Below are 23139 nucleotides of genomic sequence, written 5' to 3'. Positions count from 1 at the left end.
CTGATGGTCTGTTCTCTTGCATATGAGCCACATTTCTCTGTTTCTTCGTAGATAGAGTAATTTTAGATTGTATCTTGTCCATTGATATTGTAGATACTCTAAACTCTGTTTCTCCAAAGGGTATTGATTTTTTTTGTCTCAGCAGTTAATTTGGCTTACTCAGACTTGATGCTCTGTCTTCTCATACAGTGGGTAGCAACTGAATCTTGTTCAGTTCTTTTAACCTTAGCTGGACTGCTGTGGGTCTGTCATGCTCACCTGTCATTATGGGGTCCACCAGAGATTTTGAGAGGTTTGTACGTAAAATTTTGGAGCTCTGCTCTGGCTCTTCATTTTCAGGAATATCCTCTCTTACCTTCCAGCTTCTGTTTGATGCCCCTTTTCCATTATCTCTGTACTTTTGGTCACTCTCCTGTGGTCCAGTGCAGTTGGGTTTTTTGTATGTCCAGAATTGTTGTTAGAGTTTAGTTCACTGTTACCTGAAGGAGGACCCTGGTTTGTGATAATTTTGAATATGAAGCCAACGTGACTGGTTGATGAATTGGATGTAGGGGGTGGTGGGGACAGGGGTGTGAGCAAGAGAGCAGAATCAATGATGATTATTCCATTTTTTTGGCTTAAGCAGCTGGGAGGATGGTTTTATCATTTCTGTGATAAAGAAGACTAGGGGAAGAGCATGATTGGCTAGGGGAGAGAGGATGTGGAAATGTCCGGTAGGTGATTAAATATTTAGACGCTGGAGCTCTGGGTGAGAAGTGAGTCCTGGAGATCCAGACTTAGTCATTGGAATATAATTGGTGTTTGAAACTATGGGACTGAATAGCTTTACCTAAGGAGAATATGTAGTGGATGAAAAAGGGGTGCCCCAGTACTGTGCCTGAGGCACTCCAGTATTTAGGAGTATAGCAGAGGAGGAAGAATTACCAGAGGAAACTGAAGAAAAGGAGCCAGTGTGGCGAACCCCTGGACAGTGTAGATCCCAGAAGTCAGAGAAGAAAGCCTTCAAGGAGGCAGGAGGGGACCACGGAGCTGAATGCTGCTGGGATGTCAGGAAGCTAAGGGCAAAAAGAGAGATCCTTGATTGGTCAAGGCAGAGGCCCTTACTGTGACTTTACTAGACCGTCTCATGGGAATGGTAGTGGAAAAAACGGGAGGCAGGAAAGTGGGGCCCGTGACAGCTGTGGACCAAAAGGGCTTGCTCTTAGGGTTCTGTGCATTTAGGCTACATGTTCAGCTGTGAGCTTTGTAACGACCAAAGCAGAAAGGGAGGACTACACGGTTAGTGAATGTTCATCATTGATGGCGAAGCTTCTGTTCTGCTGTAGTAGGGACTTTTCACCTTGAACTTGGGCCTCTGCCTGCTCAGGTTCCCTGGACAACCTGACTGCCAGGATTAGGGGTGGCATTTGCTCTGCACATCAGGACATCCTGTCTAGAGCCAATTGATACTTGACTGCAAGTTCTTTAATTAGTGGTCTTAACTGATAATAGAAAGTGAATTACAGCCAGGGATGCTTGAGGCTATTTCTTTGCCTACTAAGAATTAACCTTTTCTGTTGTTCAAGTTGGAGTTTATGAGATACGAGGCACTTACTAAAGCCAGAATTGTGGTTCAGAGCATCATTTGTGCAAGAAACCAGAATTTTCTGTATTGTCAGATTATTACAGTTCATAGAGAACTCCCATAGAATCAGCGTTTGCTTAACCAGGTGTCAGCTTGCTTTATAGGTCCCCAGAACATAGACTTAGGTTTCGTTACACTTGTTTTCAAGGATAATGGTTCCATGAAGGTTTAGTTTTCCTAGAGTTTGTATGTTTAGGCAGAAACGTTTGCCTTTGGTTCACTAACAGTCCACCTGTTCTATCCTGGCATTCTGGCATTAATTTCTGGACCTTACTAAAACAAAACATCAAAAGAAATCTACCAAACTAGAGTCCTTGGTTTATTTTCTGACTCTGCCTCAGATTTGTGTGTCTGGCTTCTGTTTCCTTGCAGCTACCATACTTGCATCTGGCATGGTATTTGAACCTTCAGACATGTTCTCCTGAATTAACCTTGGATGATTAAGCCCAGATCCTTTGGTTATGCCAACATTGCTGAATTGCTTCTTCATTAAAAAAGTGTTTTCCTTCTGGAGAAAAATATAATTTGAAAAGATACATGCACCCCAGTATTCATAGCAGCACTGTTTACAATAGCCAAGACATGGAAGTAACCTAAATGTCCATCGACAGGTGAATGGATTAAGAAGATGTGGTATGTGTGTGTGTGTGTGTATGTGTGTGTATATATATATATATATATGTGTGTGTATATATATATATATATATATATATATATACACACACACACATACACACACAATGGAATATTGCTCAGTCATACAAAAGAATGAAATAATGCCATTTGCAGCAACATGGGTGGACCTAGAGATTATCATAGTAAGTGAAGTAAGCCAGACAAAGACAAATATATGATATCACTTATATGTGGAATCTAAAAAAATGATACAAATGAGCTTATTTACAAAACAGAAATAGACTCACAGACATAGAAAACAAACTTATGGTTACCAAAAGATGGGGTGGGGGAGGGATCAATTAGCAGTTTGGGGTTAAAATATACACACTACTCTATATAAAACAAATAACCAACAAGGACCTACTGTATAGCACAGGGAACTATATTCAATATCTTATAATAACCTATAATGGAAGAGAATGTAAAAAAAGAATATATGTGTGTGTGTGTGTATGTGTGTGTGTGTGTGTGTGTGTGTGTGTGTATATATATATATAAATAACTGAATCACTTTGCTGTATACCTGAAACTAACATAACATTGTAAATCAACTATATTTCTATAAAAATTTTTTAAAAATAAAAAAATTTTTTAGAAGTGTTTTCCTCTTGGATGGGGTATCAACCTACCCCAGTCCTCTTGCCTTTTTGTTTAATTTTAGTGTCTGTTCCAAGAAGACTCCATTCTAAGCCCAGGCAGTTACAGACTTGTGAATTTCAGCCATCTCACTGATGATATTTAAGGGCAATTAAGATGATCCCAGAATTTTTCTCAGTGTGTGAACCAGTTAGCCTTCGTATAGGACGTCAGCATTGTACATATTCCTCTCCCTGCCGACCGTGCCCTTTCATTATCAGAAATTTTCATAGGATTTACTGGTTTTGATTTCAAAACTGTTAGACTGTACAGTAAAAAAGGTAACTTTTATTTCTATTCAGTTTATACTCTCTCCCATAGGAGTAATCAGCCCCACTTTTTGTCATAGCAGAATAGAGAGCACTCAGATATCATGAAAGTCAGTATTACAACTGTCTTCTTGGTGGGAGCATTTGTTTTTCCAAAAATAAGTTATATGTAGTTGAAAATTATATTGAATATCTTTGCTACAGTCTTCCTACCAGCTCCATATTTCATTTGTGTTTTCATTCTCTTCTTGTCTTTTAGATTAAATGTATTTCTGTAAATAAATAAAAATACTTCTCTGATCTGAGAACTTCTGTTTTGAGGTTGGAGTAATAGGGGCCATGTCCTCATAAAGCAAATATTTCCAAAGCTCATTTTATTATTTGGTCTATCTTAACACCCGTCAGGTTACCTCCCTTAAGTTATTGGCAAAACATACAATTTGAAGGAACCTTTCTGTTAATACTTTTAGAGTGCAGAGAAGGTTCCAGTGTGAAAAACCAATGCTTTTATCTATGGTTAATGCATTTCCAAAATATTTAGTTGATTTCTAAACATCTCTTTGCAGGAATCCTAGCAATTTATTATTATTTTTTCCTCCTGAATTTTGTAACACTGTAGTTGAGTGAGAACGAGCCCCGTCATAACTCTTAGAACTGGATTACAGACAAATTTAAATTATTTGTGGTTTGGAAAGGAGACTTGGCAAGGATGAATGGTCCATGGCTGGTGCATCGTTAAGATAATTGTAACCATGGCAGTATTTGTTTCTTAATATTGTGTTTCTAAATTTAAGCGACAAGGTTCATCATAGGAAAAAATCCATTCGTATGTTCCAAGTTGAATTTAAATTATTCCAACTTCATTATTACAACATTAGAAGTAGTTGTTTCCGGTGCAATGGCCGATTCAAGTAATTTGCTTGATGTCATGTGGAAGTGGTTTCTGCCAAGACTAGTAATATCCTTCGGTAAAGTAAGTTTCTAGGAAGACAATACCTAACAATGGTAACTTTTAACCATCTCCAGATAAAAGAATATGAAAAGCTTGAGAATGAGGAAGATCGCCTTTGTAGAAGTCGACAAATTTATGATACTTACATCATGAAGGAGCTGCTGTCTTGTTCACATGTAAGTATCTTTTTGTTTTATTACTTTAGTATGGGTAAATATGAGACAGCCTTCAAACATTTCCAGAATGAAAGTTAAAGTAGGAGGAAGAGGTTTAAAAATCACATGATATTCATCCAGGATGGAACCCATTTCTTCTGTTTTTGTCATTTGTTTCCTGGTAATACCGATCCAGTATCTGTTATTCCATATGCTCTTGGTATGTTTCCAAAAGTGGATACTTTCTCTGCAAACATTGATAAAATGGCTAATGCAGATCAATGGAAGAAAAAGCCAACCTCAATTCTAGACTTTCTAAAGGAAATTAAGCTTTATTGTTTTTCATTTAGCTCTCCTTTAACAGTTAGGCTAATCATATATTGATCAATAAAAATATTAAATGCTTTCTTTGAATTAATAAGGAGGATTGTAATTATTGTGTTAATGTAGTTCATTAATAGTTGAATGATGGTTGAAACCATTTTTTTTTCCTTGTATTGATAAATCAGAGAAACAGTCTAATTCAGTCATTAGGATAAACTGGGTTCCTAGGAAATTATTCCACCAGGAGTGAGTGGAATAATTAATAATGAAAATTTACCATGTAATCTCTCTACATGAAGACTGTTTTCCAAAGGAGTATCCTAAGAGCCCTGGGCTGCTGTGTCCAATGCAGTAGCCACTAGCCACATGTGGGTATTTAAATTGTTTAAATTAATTAAAACGAAATGGAATTAAAAGTTTAATTCCTCATGAGCCACATTTCAAGGGCTCAGTACCCACATGTGGCTGGTGGCTCCTGCGTCAGCCCAGGTTCACCACATTTCCAGCATTGCAGAGAGCCTGACTGGACAGCAGTGGTCATGACAATGATATATGTTCGCGCTTCTGTGTTTATTGTGTTGTCTACAGTGCTTACTGAACTTCTGAGCTAGAGTTAATCGTAATGCTCTGTGCCTTGCTACCTTGCTGGGGAATGGCTGAACCTTGGTAAATGCCAGGTGTTCACTGTGAATGCCTCTGTAAACGTAGTTTTCGTATAGGTCAACAATTTAGAGGGTTTTTAGCAGTGTGATATGCTTTTTAAGCTCTTCTTCTTGTGCATTGCTGCAGACGTAATTTGAAGTTTTGGGGGAGGACAGAGTGTGTAATTTTTGTCAGTGTGAGTTTCACTGTTTTAGAACCAATTCCTCTCCCCTGTGGTTACAGCAAGATTTTCCTTAACCTAGAGTCTTTTCAACACTGTGATTTAGCTTTGCAGTCCTGACGTTTAATTCTTAGGTATATTTTCATGCATTCACTTTCTCTCATATAATAGAAATTTTGCATTTTTAAGACCCCAGTATCAGCCAGTTGAGGGATGATGCATTTAATAAGGCGATAATACGATTCCTTACAGCTTTTTTTAGTCGAAGTCATCTTGATCTCCTGTGGGATTAGGTATGTCAGTTGGATACCCCTGTTGCACAGCATCCTTCTCGACATGGTATCTAAGAACTCTGGAAGCTCAGAGGAGCAGTCGTCTGTTTGGCTTGCCCGCAGACAACCAACAGATTTTTTAAAGAATGCGTGTTGATGGAATCCCTATAGGTTACTGCTTAGTAATTTTTGTGTTAAATTTTATGTTTGATATTGTAAGACATACAGAAGTTTGCTCTGTTTTATATTTGTGGCAAAAACATTGTTTTCTTGATTTTTAAAAGCCATTCTCAAAGCAAGCTGTAGAACACGTGCAAAGTCGTCTATCCAAGAAACAAGTGACATCAACTCTTTTTCAGGTACGATTAAAGTGCTTTCCCAATAAATGTTTCTAATTTGCTTAACAGTTGGATTTGGGGCCATTCTTTGCATCTGTGAAAGTGCCGGGGGAGTTGACAGATGAGGCTGTATTTCTTACGTGGAGGTTTATCTGGAAGAACTGAAGTTTAATGTTGTCTGTCTTCTCATTGAAATGTGTGCTGTTCTGTCGACTTTCTTCGTGAAGGCTTTCCTGAAAAACGCCACTGGAGCGTTTCTATAAATCAATCAAGACAAGACATTGGAGGAAAAAGCCTTTTCCTGTTTGACATCCCAGGCACCTGTGAAGAGCGGGGACTTGACAAGATTTCCTTTCTAGTGGTACAGGTGTTGACCCCCACGGTGATTATCCCCCAGATGAAATAGATCCATTTTCAAGAATCAAGAGGGAAGGTTTGAACGGCCTTGGTGTCGTGACTGAGGAACTGGACTTTGCCCTGGCTCCTCGTATCTTGAACACAACACAGTCATGCAGCTTTAAATGACAAGCCTCAGAAAACTTGATCCACAACTGATGGGCCGATGTATTTGCTGATCTTCAGATGTAATGGTTTCTCCTCCCCAAAGCCTTTTCTCTCATCCTGTGGGTTTTCTATAGAGGTGGCAGCTTGCAAGGACACGGTCAGATTTTCAAGTGGATAATGTACTTTTCATGTTTCTATGAGTCACAAGAAATATGAAAGAATGCCATTCATTAATGTAATGATTTTCATAAATGAAAATAATTTATCCATTTCCTGGATTATTCAGTAATTTACAGAGAAGTTAAGTTGATTTTTACCTAGGTGCCTTATGATAGGTTTTATTTACATACAAAATGAATCTGATTATTTTATAGAGAAAATATGGATTTGGCTCCGAGAACATTTGGGTACAGTAACAGACCGCGTGCTGCCTTTCTGCCAAAATAACTAGATGGACTTTTCTTAAAATGTAACACCCTTTATAGTCTAGTTGGTTATAAGCTTGGGCTCTGAGATTAAGTGCCCTGGATTTCGAGACCCTGGGCAAGCTACCGTACCTCTCCTCCCTTCAGTTTTCCCATCTGTGAAGCAGAAGTGAGAGCGGGCTCTCCCGCAAACGGGGGTCTTGAGGATTCAGAGCATGTGAGTTGCTTTGCACTAGGCCTGTCTGTTGCCATGCTCCACAAATGTCAGCTCTTACCAAACACTGTACATTCAAAAAGTGCAACGTGAACATCTGCCGTTTGTTGCCTTCATGATATTTTCATGTCAGAACTTCAGTTGTCTGACTTTGACGCTGTTCAGAGACAGTCTTGTAGTCAGTTACATCTAACGTTGCTAAATTATACCTCACAGTACGTGGATTTTACAACTCTGATGCTAGCTTTTCCTGCAGCATAAATAACATTTAAAAAGATAGTTCCAGATGAGATACAAAGACCACCAAAATTCTCTCTGTGCCTTCAAGGAACAGTCATTGTATCTTTCAAAACCACTTACTTTACTGATTTGTTCATAAGAAAATAATTAAATAATGTTCTGGTAAAATAGATATAGAATGGCTGGTATTCTTATTTCAAAGGTGAAGGAAGTAGTCCCTATTAAGTTGATTTAAATAAGAAGGTGTATTAGTGCAATTCAGTGTGACATGTACCATCAGAACATAGTGATCAAAGTATAGATAGAAGTTACATGTTTGGATGTCCTGTTTATAGAGGGACATTAACCATAAAGTTAGTTGATATTCTTTGAGTTGGAATTTCTTTTTTTCCCCTTTCTGAGTTACAATTGACAAGTAAAAATTGTATATAATTGTAGGTGTACAAGGTGATGTTTTGATATACGTATTCGTTGTGAAGTGATTGTCATAATCAAACTAATTAACATATCCATCACCTCACCTAGTTACATTTGTGTGTGTGTGTTTGTGTGCATGTGTGGGGATGAGAACACTTACGATCAACTCTGTTAGCAAATTTCAAGTGTACAATACAGTATTATTAACTGTAGTCCCCATGCTGTACATTAGCTCTCCAGAACTTATTTATCCTGCATAACTGAAACTTTGTACCCTTTGACCACCATCTCCCCATTTCCCCCACTTCCCAGCCCTTGGAAACCACCATTCTACTCTGCTTTTATGAGTTAGACTTTTTTTAGATTCCACGTGTGGACGAGATCATACCATATTTTGTCTTTCTGTGTCTGGCTTATTTCACTTACCATAATGTTCTCCAGATTCACCCATGGTGTCACAAATGGCAGGATTTCCTTCTTTTTAAAGACTGAATACTATACCATTGTGTGTTTTTATATATATATATATATGTATCCATACCACATTTTCTTTATCCATTCATCCATTGATAGACACTTAGTTTGTTTCTGTATCTTTACTGTTGTGAATAATGCCGCGGTGAACATGAGCGTGCAGATACCTCTTCAAGATACTGATTTCATTTCCTTTGGATATATACCAGAAGGGGGATTGCTGGATAATATGGTAGTTCTGTTTTTAATTTTTTGAGGAATCCTTATACTGTTTTCCATAATGGCTGCACCAATTTACATTCCCACCAACAGTGCACAAGGGCTCCCTTTACATCCTTACCAACAACTTACCTCTTGACTTCCTGATAATAGCCATCCTAACAGATGTGAGGTGATATCTCATTGTGGCTTTGATTTGCATTTCCTTGATAATTAGTGTTGTTGAGCACCTTTTCATATGCCTGTTGGCCATTTGTCTGTCTTTCGAAAAATGTCTATTCAGGTCCTCAGCCCCCTTTTGAATGGGGTTATTTGGTTTTTGGCTATTGAGTCGAGTTCCTCGTATATTTTGAATATTAACCCCTTATCAGATATATGGTTTGCAAATACCTTCTTTCATTCTACAGGTTGCCTTTTCACTCTGGTAATTGTTTCCTTTGCTCTGCAGAAGCTTTTTAGTTTGATGCAATCCCACTTGTCTGTTTTTGCTTTTGTTGCCTGAATTTTTGATGTCACATCCAAAAAATCATCACCCAGGCAAATGTCAAGACGTTCTTTCCCTGTGTTTTCTTCTAGTGGTTGTACACTTTCAGGTCTTATATTTAAGTCCTTAATTCATCTTGAGTTGATTTTCGTATATGTATGAGATAAGGGTCCAGTCTCATTCTCCATTTATTGGAGAGACTATCCTTTCCGCATTGTGTGCTTGACACCCTTGTCAAAGGTTAGTTGACCATAAGTGTGTGGATTTATTTCTGGACTCTCTATTCTGTTCCATTGGTCCATAATGTCTGTTTTTACGTCAGTACGATACTATTTTGATTACTGTAGGTTTATCATACATTTAGACATCAGGAAGTGTGATGCCTGAGTTGAAATTTCTTATCAAGGAGAAGAAGGTAGTAAGAAAAAAATGCTCTGAAAGTAAATACAGAATACTTTTTATTCTTTTTGTTTGCAAAATTAACTTTAGAAATAAATAATTGCACAGGTACCTTTGGTGGCAAGAGTCGGGAGGGGTCCTGGCTTACATTTAGGTTCCTAGAACATGCCAGGCCCTGTGCTTGGCTCTCAGCATTCTTAATCTTATTAAATTCTCACAGTGGCCTTGAAAATTAGAAGTGACTCTCCCATTTTACAGATTAAGGGAACTGAGAATCAGGTGAGGTTGTTTGCCCATGACCCCACTGTTGAACTCTCACTTTTGCACTGCTTACCTGACACATTTTGTAGTTCTTTGTGTTGAGAGGGGCAGTGTAGTATATCATATCCAGTCTTAAGCATCTCTGGTGAACTTTTCTTTTATCAGCAAAAGTACAGGCTGTTTTATAAAATATGAAAAAATATTAACGTAACGGTTTTTGTAAATAGAAAATCTGTGATATACAAATTTAGGCTTTTCGTATGTCTTTCAACACTTGATCTCTTTTGTCTTTTGAACCTCTCGAGACTTGTGGCCCTTGGTCTTTAGCATCTAGAAGAGTTAGCGAAGATTGCTATTATGTGTCCTCATAGAAACACAGGACTTCAGAGCTGGAAAGGGCTTCAGAGAGAGAGTTCAGCTTCCCCTGTTACTAAGGAGGGAACAAAGTCCACTTCGTTTTAGTGGCCAGTTCCGGTGTCCCGCCCAGGACAGCGGTAGCCCTGCCAGGGGGTGGAGGTGGCTTAGCCCCGTGTCAGGAAGTGAGGCACCCAGGCGAGCTGCAGTGGTCTCACTGCCTGTGTTGGTGACTGTGGCTTCTGCAGACTTCCTAGTTTGATCACTTGCCTTGGACGGTTCCTGATCTGGTCCTTCTTCTTTGCACATTTTCAGGATGATCTACGAAGACACAGAAAACATTAAATTTGCATCATTCAGTGAGTGTAGGGTATGAAGATATTTTCCAAAACTATCTAAGTGGCTCCAGGCTGAGCTGTGAAATGTTGGCATTTGATATTTTTATAGTTCTTGATTTGAAGTCCCTCCCATGGAAAATAAGTTGATGCAGTTTATTTGGTAATGTGTGAAGTGGCATGATATTGAAGGAGGTTGTTCTCCACAGGGAAAGGGCGCTGCGCGTGTGGGCCAGGAGCCCTTGCCTTAATCCCCGCTTAGCCGTGAACTTGCTCAAAGACCTTGGGAGTAGCTGATTAAAAAAAATTTACTCCATGGGTCCCTTGGCTTTTCGTCTTTAAAAGTCAATATTAATGCTGATCATTTATGATAATCATAATTAATAGCAATTATATAATTAATAGTAATTTATAGGATGCACTACGTAACTTACAAGGCTCAGTACGCAATGAAAACCTGGGGGCCCTTGTTCAGAAATTATTAATTTCAGGATGACAACAGCAGGGCACCAAACCGAGCCCTGGGCTCTTCTGTGGGACTGCATGGGTCACATGACCATGAAGCTAATTCCAGCCATTTAAGATGTGTCTGTGGCTTGCCAGGAGCCGTGCTAGGCAGGAGGGATGCAGTGGCACACAGGACAGACCTGTCCTTGCCTTCATGGAACATGCCATCGAGTGGTGTAGATTACTACAAGTAAATAATGGTGACCATGAGTACCCTGGTGAAAACTGGACAAGGCTGCAAAGGACGAGTACAAGGTGCTGTGGGAGCACGTAATTTGGAGGCTCACCTCGTCTGAGTCTCATCCTTTTTCTGTTTTTCACTTTATTATGTTCTTACTGATGCAGTGTGGAATTTCTTTTCCGTCCTTTCCAGCCATACATAGAAGAAATTTGTGAAAGTCTTCGAGGCAGCATTTTTCAAAAATTCATGGAAAGGTATGAAACTTTATGTATAAAATCTTTTTTTTTAATAGAGATATATTTGGCATGTAACATTATCTTAGTTGTATATCATTGTATTTATACTGATAAGATCTTGTACTGTGTAGGTGTACCTCATTTTACCCAATAAGTGCTGTCCTTAAAATGTGTTAATTTATTCATTCAACGAGCATTTACTGACCATGTGCTATGTGCCAGGCTTTGCATTAGATTGTTTCCTCTGTACTTTATAATTTAGGATTTGTATATCTTAACATCCCGTTGACCTTTAGTTCTTTAGCTTCCAAATTTAAATAGACTAAGGAACCTCACAATTAAAAGTATTTTAATGGGACACCTTTGCTAATGCAAGCACGAGTCTATGTCTAATTCATTTGTTTATATGTTGAAATCATATCCTTCAAGGTGAGACAGGCCTTCTCTTGATTCTTTACATAGTAGAATTTAAGTATTGGCAAATGTCTGTAGTCATATATATCATTAATGTACCCGATAAATACGTCCCTCTGGGTTACTCAAGCTATAGGGTATGTCTGTCCTATAAAATTCTGAAAATTTTCGGTAATGCCTATAAAAGTGTTCACATGCTTCTCAGGCACCTAAGAGTCAATCCTTCAGTATTTTGAGTGTGCCTCTGTGATGATGCACCTTTGGAATTGGACTTTCTAACACTGAATCTGCGTTCACACTGATTGTACTCTTCTCCATAAACTCGGCTGATTTCTAGACAGCTGTCGTGTGACTGTGCCTCATCGACGGAGCAGCCTGCAGCTGTTCAGTAGTTGCCCTTTAAGAGCAAATACTTCAGTGCAGTTGTGTTTTTTTCTCCACATGTTCATAGAACTAAAATAATTAAAATAAAATTTAAAAAGTTGTGTCATGATTCTACCAGAGTTCAAGAGATAATTTTATCTTGGAGTAGAGTCAATACTTCAGGAAATGAATCTGCATACAAATGATTACATTTTTCTGAGTAGGAGCAGAGGCTTTGCCAAAAAGCCGTGGAATCAAACTGAGGGGATAGGATGCCGGCCCAGGGGTGAGACTCAACCAAGTCCTGGGCCATCTCCACTGCTGTTGGTTCTAAAATCTGACTTTTCCCAAACTCCTGGGTCAACCTCACTGTTATATGATCCTTGGTGGAGAGGGGAGAAATGGGGATGGTAATTAAAATCGGGGAAGAGGTCTTGTTAACTCCATTGTGTAACCACCAGGTAAACCTGCACGGTCGTTTTCCCCCACTGAGTTAACCATTCACTGTGGTTTTTTTTTTTTTTAGTTTTATTGAAGTATAGTTGATTTACAATGTTAATTTCTGCTGTACAGCAAAGTGATTCAATTATATATGTGTATATGTACACACACACACATTCATTTTCATATTCTTTTCCATTATGGTTTATCCCAGGATATTGAATATAGTTCCCTGTGCTATATAGTAGGACCTTGTTATTTATCAATTCTCTATGTAAAAGTTTACATCTGTTAAACCCAGACTCCTAATCCATCCCTCTCCCAGCCTCCTCCCCCTAACCATTCACTCTTATCACCACAGGAAATACAAGTGAAACTCTTTGCATTTTAGGCAAGCATGCACATTGGATTTTCTGAAACTGTTACCATTTTATATAAATGAATTATTTTTAAAGTCAGTTCATTTATATATATATATATATATATTTGGTTCTTTTTATGTTAATACATTATCAAATTAACAGTAAAAGAATCCATTGTCAGGCCAAGAGTTCAGAGTTTGGGTTTTTTCGTTGTTAATTAATTAATTTATTATTTATTTTTGCCTGCGTTGGGTTTTCGTTGCTGTGCGCGGGCTTTCTCTAGTTGCGGTGAGCGGGGGCTACTCTTCATTGCGGTGCACGGGCTTCTCACTGCGGTGGCTTCTTGTTGCGGAGCACGGGCTCTAGGCACGTGGGCTTCAGTAGTTGTGGCACGTGGGCTCAGTAGTTGTGGCTCGCGGGCTCTAGAGCGCAGCCTCAGTAGTTGTGGCGCACGGGCTTAGTTGCTTCATGGCATGTGGGGTCGTCCCAGACCAGGGCTTGAACCCGTGTCCCCTGCATTGGCAGGCGGATTCTTAACCACTGCGCTACGAGGGAAGTCCAGAGTTTGGGTTTTGAAAAGCACAGGCACTCCATAAATAGACCCTTGTAGACTTCAGCATCGTCAGGACTGGCCGTGTTCTCTGAGGGCCTCAGGTTCAGGCGATTTTTCTTGGTGGCCACACTGCAGTTTCATAGTAGAGAAGTAAAGAGGAAGTCTTCATGTAGAGAACAGGCTTATGGTTGCCAAGGCGGAGGCAGGGTGGGGCAGGGGTTGGACTGGGAGTTTGGGGTTAGCAGATGCAAACTAGTATATAGAGAATGGATAAACAACAAGGTCCTACTGTATAGCAGGAAACTAGATAAACCATAATGAATATATAATGAATATATATCACATGTATCCTGTGGTAAGCCATAATGAAAAAGAATATATATGTGTATAACTGAATCACTTTGCTGTTCAGAAATTAACACGTTGTAAATCAATTATACTTCAATTAAATTAAAAAAAAAAAAAAAAAAGAAGATGTCTTCAGCAGTGCTGAGCCTGCCTCTCCACCTTCTCCTGAGGCCCAGCAGGGACACGGGGTTAAGTTCCCAGTGGGGCTGAATCCCGGAGGGAGGCTTTCCCTCTTCTGGATGAGGCTGGTGGGCCTCGCTTCAGCAGTGAACATCAGCTTGCTCAGTAATCTAAAGCCCGCTTCAGGGGTTAGAGCTAAAAACACTCGTTCTGCTCACCCTCGCCGTGCCCCAGTCATCTTTGTATCTTTCACCCCTGCTCTTCCCTCCGAGGCGGTGGTTAAGTCACCTGCAAGGGCTCTGGCTCTGAAGCCCTGTGCTGCCCAGGCTCTGCCCTATTCTCAGCCCCGGTTCCTCCTCCCCACCCAGAAGTGCCCATTCTAGTGACTAGATATTGCCTAGGAATGGAGCTCAAGGAACCCCGTGGGCACACGACAGCCAGGACACCCAGCAGCCATCTGTACTTCCTAAAGAAGAACTTGCTATCGTATTTAATGGGCAAAATATCTGTACTTATTTTTTGATGGAGTGTGTGTCCTTTTGGCGCAGGGTATGGGTTGGGAGTTGATTCTCCTCCACTCTTCTCTTGGCCAGCAGGGCCACTTCTCTCTCCCTGGTTGTTTACCCTCCCCAGCTAGTTTGCAAGTTCATAAAATGTGACAGATCACACCCCCCCACACCCCCACCACCGTTGCCATCTCTGAACTCCAGAATCCGTAAGAAGGCAGGGTGTGAGCTAGCCTCACACACCAAGTGATTTCAAAGTCATGGATTTATTCACCCCAGTGTGGTTTCACCTTTTGCACTCACCATGCTTTAAAAAAAAAAACTCTTTGAAATAACTCTCAGAAACTCAAAATTTATTTTACTGACCTCATAGAGATGTTAGGAGGATCAGTGAAACACTCTTTAAAAGTCATTTCAGAGTCACTGAAAAAAGATGCAATGTAATTACAAGAGTTCTTCTGCTTTGAGTTCTTAATTTGATTATTAGCCTCAGAAATATTTTTAAAAGATCCTTAGAAGGCATATTAGATGAAACCCCCAGGGACCTGGGATATTTGGATGCCTTAAGGCATCGTATTATAGTGCTGATAATACCTGTAACTTGCACTTCATAAGAACTCCCTCCCTCTCTTCCTGCCTTTCTCTCTCCTTCCCTTTCTTCCTTTTTTAATTCATTCATTCCTTCATAGAACCCTGAATACCGTTCCTATGTAAGGAATCATGCCAGGGGCTAGATGAAGTCCAACAATCACCAGAAATGTTCTTTGCTTTTAAGGAATATTCAATCCAGAATGCATTTCTTCTGAAAAAAAAAATTAAAAGCAAACATTTTATAGATATGTTGCTCATTAATAAAAAATAATCCCAATCATGCCTTTATTAATGGGATAGATATGTTTCTTACTTCATGGATGAAAAAAACACTCCTCCAGCAGTTGAGTAAACTGGGCGCTTATCAATGCAGTATGACTTCCATCTTGCGATTCTCGTCTGAGGGTTTCTCTCCTGCACTGTTTGCATCTTTGTGAGGCAGACATTGGTTTGGGTTCAAATCCGGCTCCACCCATTCTCTCTCTGTGTGACCTTGGGCAAGCTCAGGTGGTCTTGGCTGTAGGTTGGGGCATCATGACGGTACCTGATCACGGAGTTGTTGAAGGAGTAGATGAACAGGGCCTGGGACATGATAAGCACTATTTAGGTATTATATTTGCTACCCCTCTAATTATTTGTAAACAGCAATTTTTTTGTCATTGAGAGCTGCACTGTCCAGTATGGTAGCCACTGACCACGTGGAGCTGTGGAACTCTTGAAATATGATTAGTCTGAATTAAGATGGGCAAATACCCACCAGATTTCAAAGACTTCATAGAAAAGCAAGACTGTAGACTATCTCATTAAAATTGTATATTGATTTGATTTAATTTTGTGTTGAAATGATAATTTTTTGATATATTGGTTTAGATAAAATATATTATTAAAATTAAATTACGTACGCAGCTTCTGTTACCCGTCTATTGGACAGTGCTGACTCAGATAAAGATGTTACCACAGCATAATGACAATTAAAGGAGAAGCACAAAGTCTTCAATTTGAATCATAAAATAAGGCCTTAAATACCAGGTGAATCCTTTGTGAGAAAATGTTTAGGAAAACGTACGCCGTTTGAGAAGCAACACAAGCAGTACAATTCTAGTTTCTCAGTTAACTCGATATTTAACTTTTCAGTAATTCCTTACGTTCTTTTTCAGTGACAAGTTCACTCGATTTTGTCAGTGGAAAAACGTGGAATTAAATATCCATGTGAGTATCATCTCTGCCTTTCTTTTTTTAAATAAAAATTTCCCCTGGCTCAGCTTCGTGAGAAAATAGTTTATTCGGCAGCGTACTCCCCAGGGTAACACGCTGCCCAAGCAGATGTCGTGCTTACGGCTTTAGGCATGAAAACTCCATCCTCCTATACCCAATTGTAAACACTTTGAATTTTAATTCTCTTTTCTCATATTCATGTAAGAATGTGTTTATTTATTTAAGAATGGTTATTTTAAGCGGTAATTGACCTTTTAACAGAAGTAGTTGTAAAAATACAAGTCTTCTGCATAATGTAATTCCCATATGCCCGTGCCTTATGCCATCTTGGTAAAGTTCCTTTTTTTATTCTTAGGCGCAATGATGTAATAAACAAGATGACATCTTTTACTAGACCACGGTTTCATCTTTTTTGTTATTTTGAGAATGATAAAAGCAGTCCTCAAAGACAGGCTACTTTCTGACATTAACACCTTAGCATTGTATCTTCTGTTAGCTTTTCACTGTCAGTAATTCTAGGGCACGTTCTTTACTTCGCTTTTAGAGTGTGCGTTTCTCTTCCCCTTTCCTTCGTGCTCTCCCTTCACATAGGTTTGCCATTGAGAAAAAGAAATAACTGGATTTTTTTTTTTTTAGTTTTTTACTTGAGCAGTACTATTGGAAGAAGTGGGATCTTTTCTTCTGCTTTTTTTTTTAATTAATTAATTAATTTAATTACTTTTGGCTGTGTTGGGTCTTCGTTTCTGTGCGAGGGCTTTCTCCAGTTGCGGCGAGCGGGGGCCACTCTTCATCGCGGTGCGCGGGCCTCTCACTATCGCGGCCTCTCCCGTTGCGGAGCTCAGGCTCCAGATGCGCAGGCTCAGTAGTTGTGGCTCACGGGCTTAGTTGCTCCACGGCATGTGGGATCTTCCCAGGCCAGGGCTCGAACCCATGTCCCCTGCATTGGCAGACAGATTCCCAACCACTGTGCCACCAGGAAAGCCCCTTCTTCTTTTTAAACCTCCTCTCTCCACCCCATTTCCTGGCAGGATTGAGAAGCAACAGGCAGTGACACATTTTTAAAAATAATCCCTTATTGGGACTTCCCTGGCGGTCCAGCGGTTAGGGCTCCATGCTTCCACTGCAGGGAGCACGGGTTCGATCCCTGGTCTGTTGCTGTGGCATGCCGCAGCACGGCCAAAAAAAAAAATCCCTTACATCTGCTGTGGATCTTCCTTGTGCTTGAGTTCCTTTGGCAGACGTGGTATCCTCATGGCTTCACATCCTCATGTCCTCTGAGCACCAAACATGAAACTAGTGGGCCAGATGCCCCTCCCTGGCTGCAGACATGATATTTGAAGGGTTGTCTGGGGAAACCCTTCAAGCATCTGACCCTTCATTTGCCAGGATACATAAACTAGTAGGCATTTGCTGTTATCTGATGGCCTCTTACCACGAACATAGGACTATCTATCTGCCTTTGTACTGTCTAATGCCATGAAAACTGCTTAGGAAGCAGGGCATTGCTGGGATGATACTGACAAAGTGCTTATGAATAAAGCCTCTTCATAGAGTTACTCACACTTGGTCTGGTTTCATGCTCACACGCCCAGCATGAGTCCTCTCTACTCACTGACGTTATTGATAAAACACTCAACACGGCCAGCATCTGTTGGGCTTTCTGATCATATGGCCCACGGTTAGGAAAACATAGATGGCCTTGACGTGGGCCTATTTTTCTACCATTACGTTCCTGGCCTTGCTGAACTGTTCCCAACTTTAGACTTCAGAGTAGCTGATGTTGCTTTGTGTTTTGAGTGGAAATTTCACATTCACTTGTCTTCAAAGCGTACCTCGTCCAATATAAGATTTATGAGATCGGAAAACCAATCTAACTCAGCTACCACTGTGTCATCTTCCCATTTGCCTCCGTGGTGTGCATTCTGTGCAGTTTGCATAGAAGGTGGTTCCAGAATGTCCTGCCACCTTGTGCTTCTCACCTCTCAGTTTGAGGGACCAGTCACGGAAAGGGCAGTTGTATCCGAATCGCTATTTTAATGACTGTATATGTTTTACATGAAAACAACAGCATAATTTTTATGCAGTTTTACGTTTCCATGTCGCATTTTGAATTCACAGTTGACCATGAATGATTTCAGCGTACATAGGATTATTGGACGAGGAGGATTCGGTGAAGTATATGGTTGCAGGAAAGCAGACACTGGAAAAATGTAAGCTTTCTAGGCTCGTATATTTTGCTGGGAATATTAAGAGAATTTTATGCTCGCATCAAAAGGAAACCCCTGTGTAGATTTATGGAAGCCCGTGATCTCACTCCTGCAGTAATTTACCTCAGAAGGAAATAGGCTGTATTTTGTAAAGCATAGCAAACGAGATGATCTGGAACTGCTGCCTCTTAGGGCTAAATGGGAAGGTAACCAGAAGCCGTGTATCGGGAGCCTGCAGTGGTTCAGGCCGTGGGTGAAGAGCCAGGAATCCAGAGGTGGCCAAGAAGGGGTGTTATGTGTGGCCTCCCAGTCCGATCAGACTGCAAAGAATTCTCTGCTTTGCAGGGGAGAGACATTCTCTTCTGACCCACCTGTGATTTAGCATGTGCAGTTTGGGGTGATAGAAAAAATACCTTCCAGTTCTGTGCTGCACGGTGGGCTTTCTGATCCTAAATGATGCACTTTACTTGTCGTTCATTACCTTTCACTAAATTTTAGTTTTACTTCATCGTAACTGCTTGTCGAGGTGTTGAGGATGCCCAGTCTGTCACGTGTTGTTGTCAGAAGTAAATAATATCAATTTGTCTCTTCATACACATTTACAATTTCACCCGACTCTCGGAAACCGCCCGGGCGTGGTAAATAGTCTTCTATTTTATAGGTTAAGGGTAGACGCTTCTCAGGAGTCACACAGCTAGGAAGTGGCCAAGCTCAGCTCCCATGAATCCTCGAGCACGTCCTTTGCAGCCTCCCGGCTGCCAGTGACAGTGACCTGCCACCTGCCCTTGGGGGCGGGGGGCCCTCAGCTTGCTTACTCTGAGGGGCTCAAGACCTGTGGGTGCCACCTTCTCTGTGGTCTGCAATCCAAAGGTCTTATTAAACATCATCACAGCAGGGTGGTGATAGAAGTAGTGTGAGGCATTTTGAAAATTCTTTATCATAAAAAATATTTCAAGAACGCGTCACTTCATGTGTGCTCTGTTGGGCTTTGATCCCATAATTAAGCCAATATTTGATCCCATAATTAAGCCAATCAATGTCTCGCAAATGGATTTGTCATACAGAACTCCTGGAAGAGTGGATAAAAATATCAAATTTGAACATCTATCTCTGTTTTGCTGTAGCTCATAACATTATAAGTTGTAAGTTAGGAATAAGTGGATTTTGTGTGTCCTACCACAGCCAGACAACTGGTATACCTGGGTGTCGTGAAATAGTGTATCAGTGGGAGTTTAGTCATGCATGCAGAATTCTCAAGTCCCCAGAACCCTTGTAAAAATTTCCTTTCAGCTTTCCCTTGTCCTGCTGAAAAAGCATCTGCTTCCTTTTTTTTTTTTTTTTTTTTTTTTTTTGCGGTACGCGGGCCTCTCACTGTCGCAGCCTCTCCCGTTGCGGAGCACAGGCTCCAGACGCGCAGGCTCAGCGGCCATGGCTCACAGGCCCAGCTGCTCCGCGGCATGTGGGATCTTCCCGGACCGGGGCACGAACCCGTGTCCCCTGCATCGGCAGGCGGACTCTCAACCACAGCGCCACCAGGGAAGCCCAGCATCTGCTTTCTTTATCCTGTGATTACAGAGTGTGCTGAGTAACATGTCTGTATTTCCTTAATGTGAGTTTGTTCCAAATCTTCAAAAATCTTAAGCTGTCAGCGGTTTCTTCTCAACTAACTTGAATATAAATTGAATGTAAAAATCTTACTGATTCTTTTTATTATTTGAAATATGATAACTTAAGTATAGATTTATAACAAATCAGTAAAGTGCCACTTTAGGACACGGAGTTTTGGACGCACGCTTTCCCTTCCCATTTGGTCAGTCATCAACAGTTTAGAGTCTTACACTCTACGAGCTTATTAAATCTTGACCAGTGCTGAATTCACAATTCCTAAATGCTAAATATGACACGTACAGCACCTCCACAAAACACACACACACACACACACACACACACACACACACACACACACACGGTGGTACTAGGCAGCGGCAATACATACAAAATTTATTTCCCTGAATTTTATATCCATCTACTTTATGCTCTTATTTAACTGAAACATCAATTCATATAATAATAGAAATATCTTGATTATTGCTTGATTTTTTTAAAATAGCCTTTTTATTTTACAGTTATTTTAGGTTTACAGAAAAAGTGCAGAAATAGTACAGGATGTACTCCCCGTGTACCCCATGCCCAGTATCCTCATCTTACTTAGTGTGGGACACTCGTCACAATGAACGAACAAATATGTTATTGACTGAAGTCTCCACTTGATTCAGATTTCCTTAGTTTCTTAGAAGCATTTTGCTTCTTTAAAACACTTAGCCCCTCTTTAGAAACTTCCCCCGGTGTGATGCGTATCATTTAATCCGTTTAGATGTATTCTCAGTGCAGATTTTTCAATAATATTTATGTTTCTAGGTATGCGATGAAATGCTTGGATAAGAAGAGGATCAAGATGAAACAAGGAGAAACCTTAGCCTTAAATGAAAGGATCATGTTGTCCCTGGTGAGCACAGGAGTAAGTATTCAATTTTCAACACTCTTGGGTTGGTTGGTTTGTTTGTTTTTTGGTTTTTGTATCAGGACAATTTATTTAAAATACAGGCATTTTTTTTTCTGGTGAATTAAGCGGCTAGCCAGTTCTTGGGGGGATTAGAATTTAGAGCAGGGAGCAGCAGCCTAAGTTAGTATAAAGAATAATTCAGGTATTACCTCTGTCTAATTTGGGAATTAGGAACGTACTAGCCACCATCGCTGTGCACACTGACAACTTGTCCCTTTAGTGAGTATTTATGACTTCCTTCTTTGTGGAATATGGTTGCAGAGATGGCAGAAAATAATCATATCAATGCCAAAAAAAATATCACTTGAATATAGTTAAGAATTGGCTGTGTGACTGAGAAAGACTAACCCAGAGAAGAAAAAGTAAGAGAAATGTAGCTCCCGTCCTTCACAAACTGATAGAGAGGAAGTGACTGGGCTTAGTCAAACCCCAGTTGTCCCTTCAGGGTGCTCCCCAGGCCGGGTTTCATTTGGAGGGAACCTCATCTTCTCAGCACTTGCTACTTTTACCTGCTGTGGACGCTGGCCTTTTCCATTTCCAGCACTACGTTTCTGCCTGTTCGATGTTTTCTTTGCATGTCAGGCTGTCATTTTTAGCTCGGCATGTGTAAAAGCAAGCTTTTACGCTGTGTCATCTTGACTTGCAAAGCAGTGTCCCGTTCTGATTTCTTTTCCTGTTAGTAGTATCACCCAGGATCAAAACCTCGGCTTTTATTTACCTGTACAGATGTATATAAAGACACCCAGAAAAACCCACCATCCCAGGAACCTGGGCAGTGCCCACGTGTCCTGGCAAGTGAGACAAGGGGCCCCAGGGGAGGCGGGATGGTGCTTCCAACTATCATAGCTGGGTTCTAAATAAGGTCATCTTCACACAAAGGTTTTGAAAGACTCAGATCTTAATGGTGACTCAAAGAATTCCTTTCAGCTAGTTTAGCAAGGAACCTGAGACCCAGAGACATCATTTCTTTGCCCAGAGTCCCCAGACTCCCTGGACAGCCCCAGTGTTCTTTTCTCATCCCTTTGTAGGCTCCATGTTTTGTTGTTTGTCACCTGTATTCATTGTGTTGGTGTTTATATTATTCTAGCATTAGTTTTAAGTGGTTCTGGAAAGTCTGTTTGCTATCGAAGCCAATGAATATCATAATTTAGCTCAACTATAACAGATGAAAATGCCATTGCTATGAATAGTAATGTCTAATTATGTGCCTCTACCTGCCAACGTATGGACATTAAGCATTTCAAATAAGAGTTACCCTGTGTGCATGGCCAAGATTTTAACTGATTGGAATGGAATCTGAGTGGCCTGCACACTGTATTGGAATCAACGTGAATAGCATTGGCTTCTAGTATCTATTGAAGTGTCTGTGTCTTCATTTCAGACATGGATGTGTGTTTACTGCAGATTTTAAGTGCTTTATTAAAATATTAATTTTTAACGAGTTATCTCAAAGCCTTGGATATTTATTCACAGGAAAGCCTATGGAAAAAAATTTTTGGTGTTGGAAAAATATACGTACAATTTTAATTTTCATGTGGCATTTTTGTTTCACTCAGGTGAGGGAGAGTCGTTAAGTAGTTGTAGAGCTCCTCACTGGTCCACCCGTAAGGGAATAAATACAAAATTGGGGTTATATTGAGCTACTGCTTTGAGCTAATTTAAAAGGCTTGTTTATATTTTTTATTCAAATATCGAAACTGTTTAGCATTTTAAACATGTATAAGTATATAATTTAAAGAATTGTAGTAAAGAATTGAAAGAATTGTAATAAAGTTATTTGGAATTGTTTTTGCTAATGAAAGGCCACGGTTTATAGGATTTAAGTAATCTTCAGTTTAAAATTGCCTTCTTAGGGGAGGCTTTAGATCGGCCTGTATCAGTATGATTTCCTAAGGTGTTGGCGTGAAAATGAGCCAGAGTCACCCAGCAGAGTTTTCTATTTACTAGAAAGTTGTTTTTCTCTTTCACTCTCAAATTGAGGATTCCTACTTCTCATCCCCCAAAGAGATAGTAGGAAGTACTGTTCCCAGTTTTATTCTGTAACTTTCGGGTAGTAAAAAGGGAATCAAGGACATGTATGTCCATGACTGGGGGGAGCCGTCAGCACTTTCATTAATTAAGTCAAGTGTTGTTCA

At 40.2% G+C, this 23139-nt stretch overlaps 1 protein-coding gene across 2 annotated transcripts in view; it reads left to right on the top strand.

The window, feature by feature from the left end:
- The window catches only part of GRK3 (G protein-coupled receptor kinase 3), a 123006-nt gene that overhangs the window by 61004 nt on the left and 38863 nt on the right, over positions 1-23139 (top strand). For both annotated transcript variants that reach the window (XM_082853197.1, XM_082853198.1), the window contains 6 exons: positions 4234-4335; positions 6018-6092; positions 11278-11339; positions 16177-16228; positions 18353-18444; positions 20860-20959. In XM_082853197.1, coding sequence (XP_082709323.1) covers positions 4234-4335; positions 6018-6092; positions 11278-11339; positions 16177-16228; positions 18353-18444; positions 20860-20959 — 483 coding nt within the window. The remainder of the gene's footprint in view (positions 1-4233; positions 4336-6017; positions 6093-11277; positions 11340-16176; positions 16229-18352; positions 18445-20859; positions 20960-23139) is intronic.

This window comes from Leucopleurus acutus (genome assembly GCF_964270905.1).
Source record: "Leucopleurus acutus genome assembly, chromosome: 13".
Taxonomy (NCBI): Eukaryota; Metazoa; Chordata; class Mammalia; order Artiodactyla; family Delphinidae; genus Leucopleurus; species Leucopleurus acutus.
Note: the sequence above shows the minus strand (reverse complement) of the source record. Positions and strands in the feature narration are given on the sequence as shown.